Raw genomic sequence first — 17694 nt, 5'->3', positions numbered from 1 at the left:
ACTCCCCTCCCCCAGACTAGCAATGCTGCTGTCCAAAGGTGCCCCTGTGCTCTTTTATCCAGAGTTGGGACACTCTAATACAGGAGTTCTGTTACTGGCCAGATCACCAGGTAAAAACAGAGAAAGAATCCTAACAAAAGATAACTAATGCAGCCACCTCATCTAATGATTGGTAAGCTACAATATATTACTTTATTTTTTTGTTTTGGGTTTAATACAGCTTTAAGGCACTGTTGCCTGTAATTGCTAGCCTCACATGGTTTGGAGTTGGATTTGGTGAATTGCAGCGGTTCCCCCTGTTGTAGAAGAAGCTGTACCTGAGGACATGCAGTGAAAGGATCTCCTTGCTTCATATTCATCCATTCTGTAGATCTGTGCTTCCTCCACCTCTGTCATAGCCTCACCAGTCATGGATCACCAATTATCAGGGGGACATTTCTGACATAAGGAAGAAAAGCCAACAAACATCGTGGAAGTTCTTCCTTCCTTGTATTTTTGCTGTCTATGTGACAAGTCACCTCTTCATCTCTTACTGGAGATGTGCAACAAAACCAACTCCATCCCATCCTCAGCAATAGAATAATGAGTCTAGACAACAAAATTACTTACCCCATTAATGTCACCGCTGGATGCCCTCAGTAAATGTCAAGCTGGCTCTAATTGATATAAAGGAAGATGCTTTCGGAGAAGCCGATGTAATATGAGTGAAGAGACGTCACAGCCAACAATAACCATTTATTGAATAATATGAGGAAATCTGTTCATCTGGGTATATACTTTCCTCAAATGAGGCTGGATTCAGCCGAATGTGTTCACAGCAAAATGCATGTAAACTGGGGGTGATCAGGAGTGTTTGCATTACAGAAATATCAATGATATTGGGGATAGTTTGGTAAGATTTGCTGGTTTGGCTACATGTATTGGAGTCAATTTAGATGGTGGAATTAAGGTGGTTTATAAGGGTGCAACAAACTTTATAGCATAAAAAAATGGTCACACAAAGGGTAAGGAAATTTTCGCAGTTTTCTTAAACTGGCCATAGATTAATCGAAACTTGGCTGGTAAAGTAGAGAACATCAGAATGGCCATTCCTGTTACAGAGATGTCGATCTCATGATCGACTTCTCTCAAACAGACCTGTTAGAAAATTTTCCTTAAATCAGTGCTGCAACCAATCGGCTGCAGTGCCGATCAGTGTATACAGTAACACAGTGGGGAAATCCGCAGGCTGATAAAAAAAACTGATCCATGTATGGCCAGTCTTAGCCTTTTGCACCCACCCATACTATGTAGGTATCAGGGGCGGACTGACCATTTGGAAACTCGGGCACTGCCCGAGGGCCTGGGGTCAGTAGGGGGCCCCATGAGATGCCCCTGGTACCTTTTTCATAGGCTTTTTTGAGCTTGAGCAAGGATACAGGGGCCCCATGATCCCTTATTGCCCGGGGGCCCCATGAGTTGTCAGTCCACCCCTGGTAGGTATAGTCCGTCCGTTCCTCCGCACCCCCTTCCTTCTCACCCCAAATTGCAATACTTACCTAGATCTCACTCTGTTGAATAGTTGATTTTATCAGAAATGATCCAAATCCTTCTACCAGTCGCATGAAAGTCTAGTTAAGTATAGGAATTTGGGGAGGGGGTCAGGGTTTCCTTACCCTTTAAAGCAGATCTAAACTCCACAATACTTACCCCACCTTCAATGGTCCTACGTCCCTAACCAGCAGCGACATCTTCTACCTGGCTTGCATGTCTCATCTTCTCCAATAAAGAGCTTGCCTGCAAACCTAGTTATTTCTAGGTTTGCAGTGAGTTCTCAACATTTTTCTCCAGATGGACAGAGGTGTCTTTTTCAGCCTTTATCCATGGTCCCCATCCACTTCCTGGACTGAGATGTCAGCTCAGAAATGACACAATCATGGAAATCCTGCTGTGTTTACAGATGTCTGACACAGTTCAGCCCCCTGCTGCAGCCACTCACCTTTTCACTTGGTTTAATACAATATTGCATTCTGATCACTGGGAAAGAGGAGACTGAGGAAATTCTTCCTTCTGCCTACAGCAGACTGATTACATCATATCAGCCTAGGCAAAGTCACTGGCTGGAGCTCAATGATGGTTTTTGAATGGAGGTTTTCTGATAAACAAGACTGTTGCTGTGTGTTGTGACTTGTCGGGAATTTATTCATGCAGACTTGTAAAGCTATTGACAAGTCCCAATAAATGTATGATTTTATACTTTTACACAGTGATCCAATGAAGTTTAGTTGAGAGACAAGTGCTGTGCAAACATTCTGTGTTCTATCCTTAAAACATCCTTCTAGAGAACAACAATGATAAAGTTATCGTAACTTTTATGCCAGATATTGAAGTCAGTTTATGGGCTGTTGAGGGTTTTGGTGTCACTGGTTGGTGATAGCATGTGAATCCCATCAGTGTTAGAGCACTCAGTAATCTTCACAGCTCCTCAGCATGCTGTGTCCACTAATGTGTTTCTCACCGCACATCCATTGTCACTCTCCACACCCCATCCTCCCTCTTCCCTTCAGAAATCTTCTCTCCATGGCTCACTGATAATAGACAAAATAGCCATGATGTGTACTGTGATATTGTAATGAGTACAGGTTACCATGGCCTTTAACACATAGTAAGTAACTTATACACTCAGAGCCAATTACCAGACCAAGATCAACAAAAGATGTAATGGTTTAGAACCTCTAAGATACTTTCTGATAATCACTTATACAGCATACAGAGGGCCAGAATTTACCAAAGAAGTCAACCAGTGACGGGATAAGGTCCTTATGGACCTTAAGGTATGGTAACAGGTACAAGCAAAAGGAAAAAACTTTGGACTTAATATACACTTTAAATTCCTGTAAATTGGATGTTCGGAGTCCTGGGAGCACTGGAAAATGCTGTAAATCAGCCCTAGACAAGAAATGTGATGTCTCCATGGCCACCATTTTCAGAGTAGAGATAGTCAGATAAAGTATACTACAGATTGTCAAAGGTCCTGAACACCTTTAAAATGATCCTATTAAAGTTTTTATTTTTATATTTAAAGTGTTACTAAACTCACAGCAGTAAAATCAGCCTGTATATGCAGTATAACATGCTTGTTCTACTCACTGTGGAACCTAAGGGCTTATTGCCTTCTGTTTAAACTGTGAAATGACAGAACAACACTTTTACTTTCATGGATTCAACACTAGGACATTGAAGGCTCTTTATGCACATCCAACCCATTTTCTACATTAAGGTTCTGGACTTGTGGACCGTTATGGTGTATTATCACTGTATGAAAGACAGTAAACACCTTTTTGACCGCAACCTCCCAATTTTCTTTTCCCCTGAAAAAGCCACACCAGCAAAATGCATTAGGATCCTCTACTCATCCACAAACAGCTTTATCTGGATAATTTGCACCAGAATTCAGGGGGTTGTCTAGTCCATGATGGACTTCCAGTTAATTGCTTAACTTATAAGTACATCTACAAGCAGTGGGTTGCAATACATTTTTATTTTTTTTCTGTGTTGCATTTCTGAGAATAGATTTTATTGAAATGGGTTTGTGGTAACCCAATTTTAAAAACAGGGCTTTGTGGCCTAAAGCTATGTTGTAAATAAAGGGTATGTTGTAATCTAAGTAAAAGTGGCAATGCTTCTTTGAGAGAAACTCCTGCTTTTAATGGTGTTCTGGTTTTTTTCCAGACTTTGATGTACAGTCTATATATGGGATGTGTTCGCCTCCAAACATATGATAAAAGTATGGTAGCCAAAGAGGCAGAGATCTTACTTTCTAGTTAGAGCATTCAAAGATTCAGATTTGCAATTTTAAATACAATTTTACTAAAAAAGGAAATAAAGTATTGCAAGAAATATTTACAGAAAAGATATTACAAAACAGACATACAGTGGCAAAAATAATTATTTGATCCCCTGCAGATTTTGTAAGTTTGCCCACTTACAAAGAAATGAAGGGTCTATAATTTTTTTATTATAGGTGTATTTTAAACGATATAGACAGAATATCAACCGAAAATCAAGAAACAACACATGATACGAATGTTATAAATTGAGTTGCAGTTTAGTGAGTAAATTACGTATCTGATCCCCTACCAACCGACAATAATTCTGGCTCCCACAGACTGGTTATGTGCTCAAGTGGTACACAGATTAAACCTGTCAATTTAAGAAGGTACTCCTAACAGCAACTCCTTATATGTATAAAAGACATCTGTCCACAGAATCTCATTCTTCCATTCAAACCTCACCATCATGGGCAAGACCAAAGAGCTGTCAAAGGACATCAGGGACAAGATTGTAGACCTGCACAAGGCTGGAATGAGCTATAAGACCATCAGCAAGAAACCTGGTGAGAAGGAGACAACTGCTGAAGCAATTATTCACAAATGGAAGAAATACAAAATAACCATCAATTGCCCTCGGTCTGGAGCTCCATGCAAGGTTTCACCTCATGGGGTAAGGATGATCATGAAAAAAGTGAGGGATCAGCCCAGAACTACATGGGAGGAGCTTGTGAATGATCTCAAGGCAGTTGGGACCACAGTCACCAAACATACAATTAGTAACGCAATAAGCTGCCATGGATTGAAATCCTGCAGCACCCGCAAGGTCCCCCTCCTTAAGAAGGCACATATACAGGCCCATCTGAGGTTTGACAATGAACATCTAAGTGCTGTGGTAAAATAAGACCAAAACTGAGCTCTTTGGCATTAACGCGACTTGTCATGTTTGGAGGAAGAAAATGCTGACTATGACCCTACGAACACCATCCCTACAGTCAAGCACGGAGGTGGAAACATTATGCTTTGGGGCTGTTTCTCTGCTAAAGGTGCAGGCTGACTTTGCCGCATTGAGGGGCCAATGGACGGGGCAATGTATTATAAAGTGTACCAAAAGCTACTGCCAAGGCAACAAAGGAGTGGCTCAAGAAGAAGCATATTAAGGTCATGGGGTGGCCTAGCCAGTCTCCAGACCTTAATCCTACAGAAAATGTATGGAGGGAGCTGAAACTTCGAGTTGCCAAGCGACAGCCAAGATACCTTTAGGATTTAGAGAAGATCTTTAAAGAAGAGTGGACCAAAATCCCTCCTGAGGTGTGTGCAGACCTGGTAACTAACTACAAGAAATGTCTTACCTCTGTGCTTGCCAACAAGGGTTTCTCCACCAAGTACAAAGTCATGTTTTACTTGGGGATAAAATACTTATTTTACTCACTGAACTGCAACTCGATTTATAACATTTATATTATGTGTTTTTTCTGGATTTTTGGTTGATATTCTGTCTCTATCATTTAAAATACACCTTTGATAAAAAATTATAGACCCCTCATTTCTTTGTAAGTGGGCAAACTTACAAAATCAGTAGGGGATCAAATAATTATTTTCTCAGCTGTAAACAACAGTATAATAAACAGGTTTAAAGTGAAAAATACTTAAGTAGAGTCTTTGATACAGTGCAGTTTGGATCACTTGAGGATTAAGTCCAGTTTGATGTCGGAGTTGATGCAGGAGTTGATGCAGGTCCTCAAAATGTACTCTCAATAATTTATAGTTTCTATGAATAAAATGAAAGCTTACTGCTGCTTGGGCAGGCATATTTTCTTGTTCCTGGACAGGGACAAGAAATCTGTAGATCATGATATCAGAAAGAAATTCTGAATAGCTAGAGACCACACATGTTATATACTATGTATTCTTCCTGGGAGGTCTAATGTGTTTTATTAGCCTTCTGAACCTTATAATATAGTTGTTTTCGGTGTCAAACTGAATTGTAACAATGTTTTAGGACAGTAACTCCAAACCAGCAGGATATTTATGAAAATTAACTCTGTGGAGTTCAGCTATAGTATAGGTCATCATCCCACAGATGTGTATTCCTAAACTACACACCAGACTATTTATAATTTGACCATTTACAACAAGACCATGCCAGAAGTGTTTTGAAGACTCTGGGCTAATTGAGGTTTATGATACCTCTGTGTTCCTTCTTACTTGACTGCCATTTTGACACGTGTGCTGATTTCCGTGACTGATTTGCACAAAAGTTTAATCTGACCATCTTGTTACTGACTTTTGAATTATAGGAAAATGAGGGTGGCTTTGTGTTCAGCACCATTTGTTCATTCTCCCCTTACAATCTGGGGTTCATCAGACTGCATTATTATCACATAGGATACTGGATTTCTGGCAAAATTAAAAGGTAATTTTTATGTTTGCCTAAAATGTTCTTAGCCTGAAAAATAAAAACCAATACAACCACCATATCTAAGGGCTGGTGAGCTTCATAGTATTACACTTTTGTTTCTGGTTTAGAAATGTGAACTTTTCCAGCAGTTCTCAGTGGATACTTCAAAGGCCTACACGCACTTTAATGAATTTATGAAAACAGGTCCTATTTCACTTCCCTTCTCCATGTATCATGTAAAACCAATATGCAAACTTTTCAAGTCAGGGCCTGGACTGAGCGAAGCTAAAAGGGAGGGCCAGCATGACTGGGGGCTTGCAGACGAGGCGGAGACAGGATTTGGGTGGGAGTATACGAGATGGGAGATGGTTACTTACCGGATTGGAGCAATCGGGCTTGAGGGTGGTCTTGCTAGGATGAGGAGAGGGGTTGGGACTTGTTGGGGGTCAGTCGGAGCTTGTGCCAGCACCGGTGAGGTTTCTCCCGCCCTCCCTCCCTGGAGCTGTTTAGTTGTTTTGCCTTCCTGTTTTGTTTATTTGCTTTGTTTATTGTTTGTTCTTTTTGTGTTTGTCCTGTGTTGTTTGGTGTGGGTTCCTTCCTTTGTTTCTTTTCTTGCCTGCCAATTTTGACATTCTGTGGTGTTGTCTGTTTCTGTTTTGTCATGGTAGCCGGCAGGGGTTGCTAGGTCTTTGAAGGCGGTGTTGGAGTGACAAGTTGGTGGATTATGGGTTGGGCCCATCGTAGGTATGGGTGTCCCTTCCCAATTATAAGGTTGTTGGTAAGGTGGGAGGTCATTGGCTGTATCTGGGACTACATAATTGTAGTATTGTCCCCGAGGCGGTGTGGCAGCGGCTGGGGGCCTTTTTCGTTGGGCATCAGATACAGCCAAGTTATTGATGTGAGTAACAGTGCCTTCGAAGACCTTGGACCCGGTTGGAGATTGTTAATGTCAGTTATTATTATGTAATTGTACCAGAAGAAGTGTTATGTTATGTAAGAGTTATGTTAAATAAATGGGGCTGCTATGGCCGATTTGTAACCAAAAAGGAGAGTCGCGTGGTTATTCAGGTGGGGGGTGGTTGTTTTTAAGGTGTAGGTGGTAAGTACTAGCCTCGATATTCTGCATGTCCCTCAGTCATGCCTTTCCATACAACATGTTTTACCAATGTGTGTCTGTAACTCGATGCAGCCAAAATTCCAGGATACTCTATGTGCGCTTCTGGTTGGGTCTGCTTCCTTGAGTCACATGATAATGTATTGTGAAAATGTCTTTCACCCCACTGTGAGAGATCTTGCAGTGTGCGAGGATTGGAATACCTGGCTTGTAGTCTCACATGTGTCAGAAGCTGATGCTCTCAGAGTAGGAACTGGTACATTACAGATATGTCTGGAAAGTAAATGCTAACTATGTAGTTTCTGCTCCCTGTATGCTTCAATTATGATTTGTGCGTGCAAATGAAAAATTTTCAGTGACCACTTGAACACCAGAAGATGTAGCATGGGAAACACATGTCTCCATCCAGCACCATAGTATACATCGCCTACATCAGGGTTACGTGAGTGATTACACTAAAATCAACTGATGCTGAAGGGTAACTGTCAGCAAGCTGCTCAATTCACTTGTGTAGTCCTCAGCTAACAGGTGGTGTTTTCCAGATCCTTTACATGTCAGAGTGTTTTTTTAGGACAGCAAATCTTACAGTGAAAATTGTGGAAGGAATATTACTAAGATCTGTTACTCATTATAACAGTTGTGCTGTTACTTGACAGTCTGTAGACATGTGCAGAAAGAAAAAAATTGTTTAGTTTCATTTCAATTCATTATTTAATAATTATGTTTAGTTAAATTTGTTTAATTCGCTTTCAGAATTGGTTTCCCCTTTTCGAATTCAGGTTTCCGAATTCAGTTGAATTAAATTGAATTTGACTGAATTCAAAAACTTCAAATCGGAATTCGAATTAAAATTTTTTCTATTTGAAATTTGAATTTTGGAACACAGTTATATTCTTTCTATCTTTTACTATTCTGTTTTATTGTTTTTTTTCTATTTTATTCTTCTAATCTATTCTGTTCTGGAATTCCAGAAGATGGTTATCATTTTTCTATTCTATTCTACATCATTGTTTTTTTCTATTTTCTTATTTTAGTTTATTTTCTAGTCTATTATTTTCTATTCTATTCTATTCTTTTCTATTCTAATCTATTCTATTTTAATTTATTCTATTCCAATTTCCTAAGATGGTTATATTCTTTCTGTTCTATTCCTTTCTATTCTATTGTTTTTTTCTAGTCTATTATATTCTTTTTTATTCTGTATTTTTCTTTTATTTTCAATTATTTTATTTTCTGTTCTAATATCTGATCTATTCAAATTCAAATTTATTCCATTCAAAATTCAAATTTTTTGACGGTTATATTCTATTATATTTGATGGTTTTTGCTATTCTATTCTTTTTATTTTATTTTCTATTATATTCGGAATTATAATTTTGAAAGATGGTTATATTCTATTTTATTCTATTCATTTCTGTTTTACTCTATTCTTTTCTATACTAGTCTATTCTTTTAGTTTCTATTCTATTCATTTCTATTCCATTTTATTCCTAATTCTTTTATTTTTTATTCTATTCTTTCCGATTCTATTTCTTTATTTTTCATTCTTTTCTTCTCTAATCCATTCCATTTTATTCTATTATTTTCTATCCTAGTCTATTATTTTATTTTCTATTCTATTTGTTTCTATTCTATTCTTTTCTAATCCTTTATGTTCTAGTCAATTCTATTCTAATTTTGTTTTGTTATTTCATATTTGTTTAAATTTGCTACTATTGTAATTCAGAAATTTGGATACATCCAAATCTCCGAATAACAAAAAATTAATTTCCGTTCGGAGTGAAACTAACTACATATGTCTAACAGTCTGCAAAACATCACCTGTTAGGGGAACAATGAACTTCAAGTATAACTGGATGACATGGTAGTGGCAGAATGGCTTTGGTCTGCCCCACCTTGTCTACAATAGATTGTCCACTATGGAGAAATTGATATTGTAGATAACAAATACAGGCATCTTCCAATCTTCGTTGATAAACTCCAGTTTGTACAGTTCTTTGATGATAGTGAGGTCTGATGAGCCCCAAACTGTGTGCAGGGAATCGAGTTGTACTTAATATAATGCCACATTCAATTCTTAAAAATTTGCAAACCAGAAACAAAAAGGGTCAGATTTAAAGCTAGGCATTCATTTTAGGTGATATATTTGACAAAAGGTAAACAGCCCTGCCTTAAACACATTTGACATAACACAGGCCAGCTATGTAAGGATGCTAAGATGTCTTAAAGTTGTTGTAAAGCTTGTTTTTTTCTTTATTAAAATAACAAACGTGATATTTACTTGCTCTGTGTAATGGTTTTGCACAGAGCACCCCAGATCCTCCTCTTACCTGGTCCCCCGACTGCGCTCCTGGCCCCTCCCCCCTGCCAAGTGCCCCCAGAGCTCATTCCCAAGCTGGCCCTGTATGTGAATATGTCTTACAGAGCATGTCTCAGCTCTGCCCCCACTTCCTCCTCACTAGCTGTGATTGGTATCAGCAGAAGTCAATGGCTCCCACTGCTGTGTGTCAGCCAATGAGCAGAGAGAGACCTGGGAGAACTGAGCTTCTCATGCACAGCGCTGGATCACCATCGGGCTCAGATAATTATAAGGGGGGCTGAGGAGAAGCTGCACACTGAAGGTTTTTCATCCTCATGCATAGAATGCATGAAGGTAAGAAAAACTTTCCGCCTTTAGAACCACTTTAAAACTTCCAGTAGCAGGGTATGCAAAAGACTCCAAATGAGGACTGTCTGAATGGCTTGTTGTAAACCATCTAATTAGCAATTCACATCTGCAAGTCTTTTTTTGTTTTGTTTTGTTTTTTACTAAAACTGAAAATTCATGCTTCTCAAGTTCTTGACTTTGGTTTGTATTCCATAACTCCTGCATAATGGAGTTAATTTTCTAACCAATGGTTACACAAATAGGCCAATACCAATCAGGCAGACATCAAACACACCCATATTACAAGGTCCAGCAGCCTAATGGGACATATTTGACAATGAAGAGGCATAGATAATATCTAAAGTACTGTATATCATATTTGGTGTCTAACAAATTGTAATTTAATTTGGTTAAATAATGTGTTGGTTGTTGGATTGGGAAACGTTGTCATATGGAAATATGAATGTATAGTTTCATAGCATAATACAATACTCCAGCACATCTATTGTTACACATCTCAGACCCTTTGATTGGGTGTGTTAATTACTTCTCCCAGAACCAGAACATGTGGCTGCATTTGGAGCTCTGAACTCTCATTTGGCATCAAATCAACCATGTCAAGTCACATTTTCTGAGGGCCAGTGACTCTTTAAAAAATCAGATTGGACTGAAAGTGAATTAGACCCGGCATGGAACCATAGACCAGATTAAATTCACCCAACCCCTTTACGCTGACCATAGTCAATGCTTTAAATGGGCTCTGATAGCCAAGGCCTGTAGGAGGAGCTCCCAATCTTCCTGTACTTTCATTGGTTGCATAGTACTGATGTCATCGGAAGCCCAGTTCCTGATCATTCAGCCTGTGAGTTTTAGCTGTCAGTGACAGCTCGGTCACAGTTCTGCATTGGTTGGACATTAAGGACCACCCACCTTGCTGTAGCATATATGTGCTGTACTGGCTGAATCATCCAAATTTTGATCCGTGTATGGCCATTTTTAACCTGCTGGTGCTTAGACTGTAGTCTCAGAGCTGGAAAATCCCTGCATATGGTAAGATAGGAGTATGAAACTTCACATTCTGGATGCAGCAGGTGGGATCACACCATCTGCAGAAACATATACAGTTTTATAAACCCTGAAGTATCCTTCCTGAAACCCTTTAAGTGCCCCTCTGCTCCATCTGGGGAGAGCTGTGTATATGAAGTGACAAAATAAATTTGCAAGTTATGCCGATCTGCAAATTGTCTAGGTGCAAAGTTTGCATTCTCCCAAATACAAGGGTGCTGATTGTCCAGTCTAAAGTTGGCCATAGATATATCAAAATTCAGCTGGTCCAGCAGAGACCAGATGAATTTCAATCCATGTGTGGCCATGCCTGTTTGACAGAATTTGAGTTTTGTTTAACAGGGTTGTTAGAAATGTTTTCTCAATCAGCGCTGTCAGAATACAATGCCCCAGCAGGGAGGATTCCTCTATCCACCACACTTTTTTTGTCAGCCTGCTGGTTGAATGAAAAAAAAAATGAATCATGTATAGCCAGCTTAAGAAAAATCTAACAATTTATGAATTATTGTAACTCTGCCCCAAATTACATCACCGATCTTGTCTCCACATATCACCCAAACCATACTCTCAGCTCCTCGCACAACCTCCTACTCTCTAGCTTCCTTGTCTCCTCCTCACATGCTCATCTCCAGGACCTCTCCAGAGCTTCCCCCATCCTCTGGAACTCTCTACCCCAATTTATCAGACTATTGCCTACTCTGCTCACTTTTAGGTGATTCCTGAAAACCTATCTCTTCAGGGAAGCCTATCCTGCCCTCAGCTAATAATGGAATCTTCTATTCCTCCTACCAGTCCATCCCCCACAGTTATTACCTTTTGTACCACTAGCCCCTCACTCTTAGATTGTAAGCTCCAAGGAGCAGGGCCCTCCTATCCCTCTTGTATTGAACTGTATTGTTGCTGTATTGTCTCCCGTTATCTTGTAAAGTGCTGAGCAAACTGTTGGCGCTATATAAATCCTGAATAACAATGTCAATAATTGTTTTCATAAATTGTACAACTGTAAAAATTCCCAATCAAACAGCTCTACAAATAAAAGTGTAGAAGAATCACAAATTTGTGAACTGGTGGCAGATTTTTTTCCAAGTGTTTAGCAACCTTCATCTGTCATTTAGCAAGCTTCTGGGCTGAGTGCTGCAGAAATTTAGGGACATATTAATAAAGCATTGAATATGACATTCAACAAACAATTCCTGTAGGTGAATCTTCCAGGTTTCATAAGCATTGGACTTCATAGTGTACCACTGGCTATTTTTTCTCTGGATGTAGATGCACTTTTATCAGTTACACTGTTCTGAGCTCTTTGTGAACTACAAAACACCTCCTCCTACGTTATGAAAAGAGGAGGAGATGTTTTATAGTAATTTTTCAAGGTGGCAACATGGCTTATTCATAGATACAGTACAGTATGTTTTGTCATCCTAGGAAGGAAGTGTTACTGGCAGGATCACCAGGTGGAAATAAAGGATAAAAGAATGAAAGAAAGAAAACTAATGCAGTCAATACAATTAAGACTGGCAATTCACAATATTACATTTTACTTTTTGGGTTTAGATACACTTTAATAAATAGTCAGTGAAGCTTGCCAAATGCCTGCAGCATTTACAACATAGGATTAGGTGTGTGTACCAGAGGTTTCTGGATCTGACAGGCTGAGAACACCTATTTATCTGACAACCTCTGGTGGATATTCATTGTGTATTCTAGACATAGGATCTGAAACCTTATATAACCATCTAATAGGCCACATTCATGTATAACAGGTGATTAGTGAATATGAAAAAGAAGCAATAAAATGAAATGTTTTAATTAATTATGCAATTCTTGCTTGTTTACATGCCTATAGAAAGTGTACAATGTGGGAGGAGGCCAAACAGAGTGGCTCAAGAGTGGCTGTCAAGCAACATTAAAGGGAGCTGTGAGTCACATGTGATACCCAAGCCACTGGCTGGAGACAACTGATCTAGACACAGAGACAACCAGACAGCTGAGTGAATTAGGGGGCCGAAACATCTCGGAAATACATTTTAGCTTCAATTTAACATCAGAAGAATGATATTACTCAAAATATATTTAAGGTGAAGAGTTTTCAGTCATTTCCCTTCATATTAGTTCTTAGTTTGTACAGTGGCATCCACCAGTTAGTGATGTAGATAATCGAAGGACTCACGCCGTAAAAGGCCCACTACATCTCTTTTGCCATAAGTGAAAGACCCAACATTGGTGGGTGAGTAGATGGGACCGTGGTGGTTGTTGGATCGGACCAGGAAGTCGGCCAGACGTTGCGTGACGCAGGTCGCCGTGTTGCATTTCCTCTTTTCTATCTGGTTCCTGCAAAGAAAAAAAAAATAGTTTACGAAGCGTTTTTCCACCACTTTCCACCCACTTCATCCCTAACAACTCAGCTATTAGAGTAAGGCGTCGCAGGCACGGAGAGTCAGACGGTTGTCACAGAATAGCTGACGTGTCAGGAAAGACAAAAGATTTTTAGATAAAGCCACTTATAAAGTTCTCCAAAGTTACCTTACTGACTTCACACAGTAATGCTGAGAATCAGGGATGAGTGTATAATTGTTCCCGACTCTCAGAGAATTCACTTCAACAAAAAGAAAATTGACATTACTTCCCCCAAAAATTCAATTACTAGTTATTTACCTAATGCTTGGGGGGTTACTAAGGACATACCTATCACTTTCAGCCCACAGAAGCTTGCAATCAAATCTACATATTATATTCACACAAACATGCATTACACAAACTACCTCAAACCCGATCTCTAAAGAGGTAAGTGATGGAATCATCTGCAGAATCTATCAATATTTATCTGTCAGATGATATATGGAACAGAGCATTGTTCTGGAGCTCTTTAGAGAGGGCAGTGAAGGAATAATCTGCAAGATATATCAATTTAGATCTGTCAGGTGGTAGATGCAGAAATAATGTGCAGAATTTATTCATTTGTATTCGTGAGGGTGAATTGGGGCAAAGCAATGCTCTACAGATCAATAAAATTATCAGTGATAATATAACCTACAGAATATATCAGTATTTATCCAACAAGAGGGAGATGGGATAGAGCAATGTTCTGCAGATCTCTACATAGGTCAGTGATAGAGGTAGATGGCACATATCAATGTTCAAAATCATTAATAAAATAAACAGCAAAATATATCAAAATGTATCTGTTAGGAGGCAAATGGGACAGAGCAATGCTCTGCAGATCAAAAAAAGTGTCAGTGATGGAATAATCTGCAGAATATATTATTATGTATCGGTAAGGAGTAGAAGGGGCAGTGCAATGTTTGCAGATCTCTAGAGAGGCCAGTGAGAGAATAATCTGCAAAATATATCAATATGTATCTGTCAGGAGGTAGATGGGATTGAGCAATGTTCTGCAGAACTCTAGAGAGGTTATTAATGGAATAATCTGCAGAATGTATCAATATGTATCTGCCAGGATGGAGATGGGAGGGAACAATGTTCTGCAGATCTCTAGAGAGGTTGTTAATGGAATAATATGCAGTATATATCAATATGTATCTGTCAGGATGAAGATGGGAGGGAGCAATGTCCTGCAGATCTCTACAGAGGTCAGTGATGGAATAATCTGCAAAATATATCAATATGTATCTGTCAGGAGGTAGATGGGAGGGAGCAATGTTCTGCAGATCTCTAGAGAGGTTATTAATGGAATAATCTGCCAGGATGGAGATGGGAGGGAGCAAGGTTCTGCAGATCTCTAGACAGGTTATTGATGAACTTATCTGTAGAATATATCAACATGTATCTGCCAGGATGGAGACAGGTTTGAGAAAGTTTCTGCAGATCTAAAAAGAGGCCAGTGATGGATAAATCTGAAGAATATCTTAATATGTATCTGCTAGAAGAGAGATGGGATGGAGCAATGTTCTGCAGATCCCTAGAGGCCAGTGATGGAATAATTTTCAGAATGTATCCAAAAGCATCTGTCAAGTGGGAGATGAACCAGAACAAATTGTGTAATGATTTAGAGAGGTCAGTGATGAAAAAAAATCTGCAGAATATATCGATAGTTATCTGTTAGGAGGGAGATGGGACGGGGCAATACTCTGCAGATCACTAAAAGTGTCAGTGATGGATCATCCTGCAGAATATATTAATATGTATCTGTAAAGGGTAGATGGGATAGTGCAATGTTCTGCAGATCTCTAGAGGGGTAAGTGAGAGAATAATCTGCAGAATGTTCTGCAGATCTACAAAGAAGTCAGTGATGGAACAATCTACAGAATGTATCGATATCTTTCAGGAGGAACATGGGGCAGAGCAGTGTTCTAAAGAGGTCAGTGATGGAATAATCTGCAGAGTATATCAATATGTATCAGGAGGGTGATGAGATGGAGCAATATTCTGCAGATCTCTAAAGAGGGCAGTGATGGGATAATCTGTGGAATTTATCAATATGTATTTCTATGGGTGTAGATCAGATGGAGCAATGTTCTGCAGATCTCTAGAGAGGTCATTGATGGAATAATCTGCACAATATATCAATAACATGTATCTGTAAAGATGGAGAAGGGAAGAAGCAATTTTCTGCAGATCTATAGAGAGGGCAGTGGTGGGATAATCTGCAGAATATATCAATATGCATCTGTAAGAAAGCAGAAGGGAAGAAGCAATGTTCTGCAGATTTATAGAGAGGGCAGTGGTGAGATAATCTGCAGAATATATCAATATGTATCTGTAAGGAGGGAGAAGGGAAGAAGCAATGTTCTGCAGATCTCTATAGAGGGCAGTGATAGGATAATCTGCAGAATATATTATTAATATATATCTGTAAGGAGGGAGAAGGGAAGAAGCAATGTTCTGCAGATCTACAGAGAGGGCAATGGTGGGATAACCTGCAGAATATATCAATTTGTATCTGTAAGGAGGGAGAAGGGAAGAAGCAATGTTCTGCAGATCTCTAGAGAGGGCAATGGTGGGATGACCTGCAGAATATATCAATATGTATCTGGAAGGGGGAAGAAACGATGTTCTGCAGATCTCTACAGAGGGCAGTGATAGGATAATCTGCAGAATATAGATGGGACACTTGTGAGAAATAATTTATAGAATGCATTGGTTTGTATCTTCCTTACTATAGATGGGATGAGAGAATGTTTAGTATTTTTTGGAGAGATTAGTAGGACTATTACCCCGAATAATGAAGAGAACACAAACAATAGATACTGATTACTATATAAAATGTCCATATGACACAATGTAATACATACAGCATCTAAATATAATGTATATATGATACAGATGACAGATCTACACATATAATTACCGACTCTTATACAAAATCACCTTAAATGTTGTATTTCTCACGTTTGTTGTGAACTTTTCCCACATTCCTACAACCAGACCACTGTTCCCCTGAGCAGAGCAAAGCTCCCTACCTCTTCTCTCTGGTGGTCACCAGCGGCGACATCCCATTGGTCGGTGTAATCAGGGTGTGTTTGGTCTGTACTGCAATCGTCCATCCGTTCTCTGATGTCCCGTTGGCGATATCGGAATTTTTCTGTCTAGTTTGAGGAGAGAACATTGTGAGTTTGACTCCACCAGAAGGAAAGGACCCTGTGCCCCCCTCCTTGCCCTTTCCCAACTGACCTGACCACGGGGGCTGTGTTGGAAATGCTGATGGTGATGGACAAAATAATGAGCAGAGCCATTAGTCTCAGGTGCTTCATTGTCTCCCTTTTGACTGGCTGCAGGGAGAAATAATAGGATTAAGAGGCATAACAGAGACAATGAAGGAAAAAATGCGGCGGAATTCCGCTTAACTCTTTGTGTTTCCAAGAAAAGTGTGAGAACATGCAAAGTATAATATTTAAAGGGAAAGAAAGGAAGCGTACAGAGATGGATGAGGAAGGCTCACCTGGGTGATGGCACTCCGAGGATGTTTGGAGGAGTGAAATGTTGGTGTCAGTTTGGCCAGTACGGGGTCTGGGAATTCCTTACTTCTGGCATCTGTAGAAGTCTTGTGGTTGACGTCTCATCTCAGATTGGCAGCCAGCTGGCTGTTTTATACCCCTCACACCTGGGGGACGGCTGACGTCATAACCCATGGGCTCCTCACCAGCGCAGGGCGACAGTCATGTGACTCCCACAGCTCCATTCAGCATGCTGAATCTCCCCAAACTATCACTGGAAAAAAGATTCAGAGAGTTTTCTGTACTGTGACAGCTGCTTCTAGTTTATGTACAGCTCTGTATAAAGCAGCAGCACTGGTAGGAGGGCAGAGCATTACATATATTAAATATTTGACACAATATTTCCTCTTTCATCATATCATAGACAACAGGCGGAGAGCAAATCTTTAAACCATGTCATTATATAATGCAATCCATTCAAAGTTAAATTCTGTGAAAGGCTTCAATGGAAAGAAAGGATCTCTATTGCTGCATCTGAATCTATAGGACGTCTTCCCTGCCTCCAAAGTAAAGTCAGAACAAATTTCACACAACAAGCTTGAAACATATACTGTATGTGATAATAATATAGAATACAGTGTCTGAGCAGCACAATCTGCAGCGTTTATACCATCATACCTCTACATATCTTATACCTGAAAGCACATATATCTATTTTGAAATTATTCAACTCCAAAAAACAAATATTTACACACATTTATAAA

At 39.5% G+C, this 17694-nt stretch overlaps 1 protein-coding gene across 1 annotated transcript; it reads right to left on the bottom strand.

Annotated features, from left to right (window-relative positions):
- Positions 1–12827: 12827 nt before the first annotated feature.
- Positions 12828–17211, bottom strand: IAPP (islet amyloid polypeptide). The gene is made up of 4 exons (XM_089689078.1): positions 16936–17211; positions 16668–16765; positions 16457–16582; positions 12828–13367 (listed from the first exon to the last, which is right to left on the bottom strand). The coding sequence occupies exons 2-4, from the start codon at positions 16745–16747 to the stop codon at positions 13178–13180; spliced, it is 396 nt and encodes a 131-aa protein (XP_089545204.1). The 5' UTR covers positions 16748–16765; positions 16936–17211; the 3' UTR covers positions 12828–13177.
- Between the last annotated feature and the right edge of the window lie 483 nt (positions 17212–17694).

Source organism: Staurois parvus, unplaced genomic scaffold, assembly GCF_062004578.1.
Source record: "Staurois parvus isolate SC_StPar_1 unplaced genomic scaffold, SC_StPar_1.0 ptg000469l, whole genome shotgun sequence".
Classification (NCBI taxonomy): Eukaryota; Metazoa; Chordata; class Amphibia; order Anura; family Ranidae; genus Staurois; species Staurois parvus.
This window is presented reverse-complemented; position numbering and strand designations above follow the sequence as displayed.

What these genes read in the sequence shown, in the direction of transcription:
- IAPP (XM_089689078.1), bottom strand. Translation starts at nt 16,747, where the DNA reads ATGAAGCACCTGAGACTAATGGCTCTGCTCATTATTTTGTCCATCACC. An exon ending in AACACAGCCCCCGTGGTCAG is followed by an intron (nt 16,583 to 16,667) that starts GTCAGTTGGGAA and finishes TCCTCAAACTAG; the next exon opens with ACAGAAAAATTCCGATATCG. An exon ending in GTGACCACCAGAGAGAAGAG is followed by an intron (nt 13,368 to 16,456) that starts GTAGGGAGCTTT and finishes TTTTCTTTGCAG; the next exon opens with GAACCAGATAGAAAAGAGGA.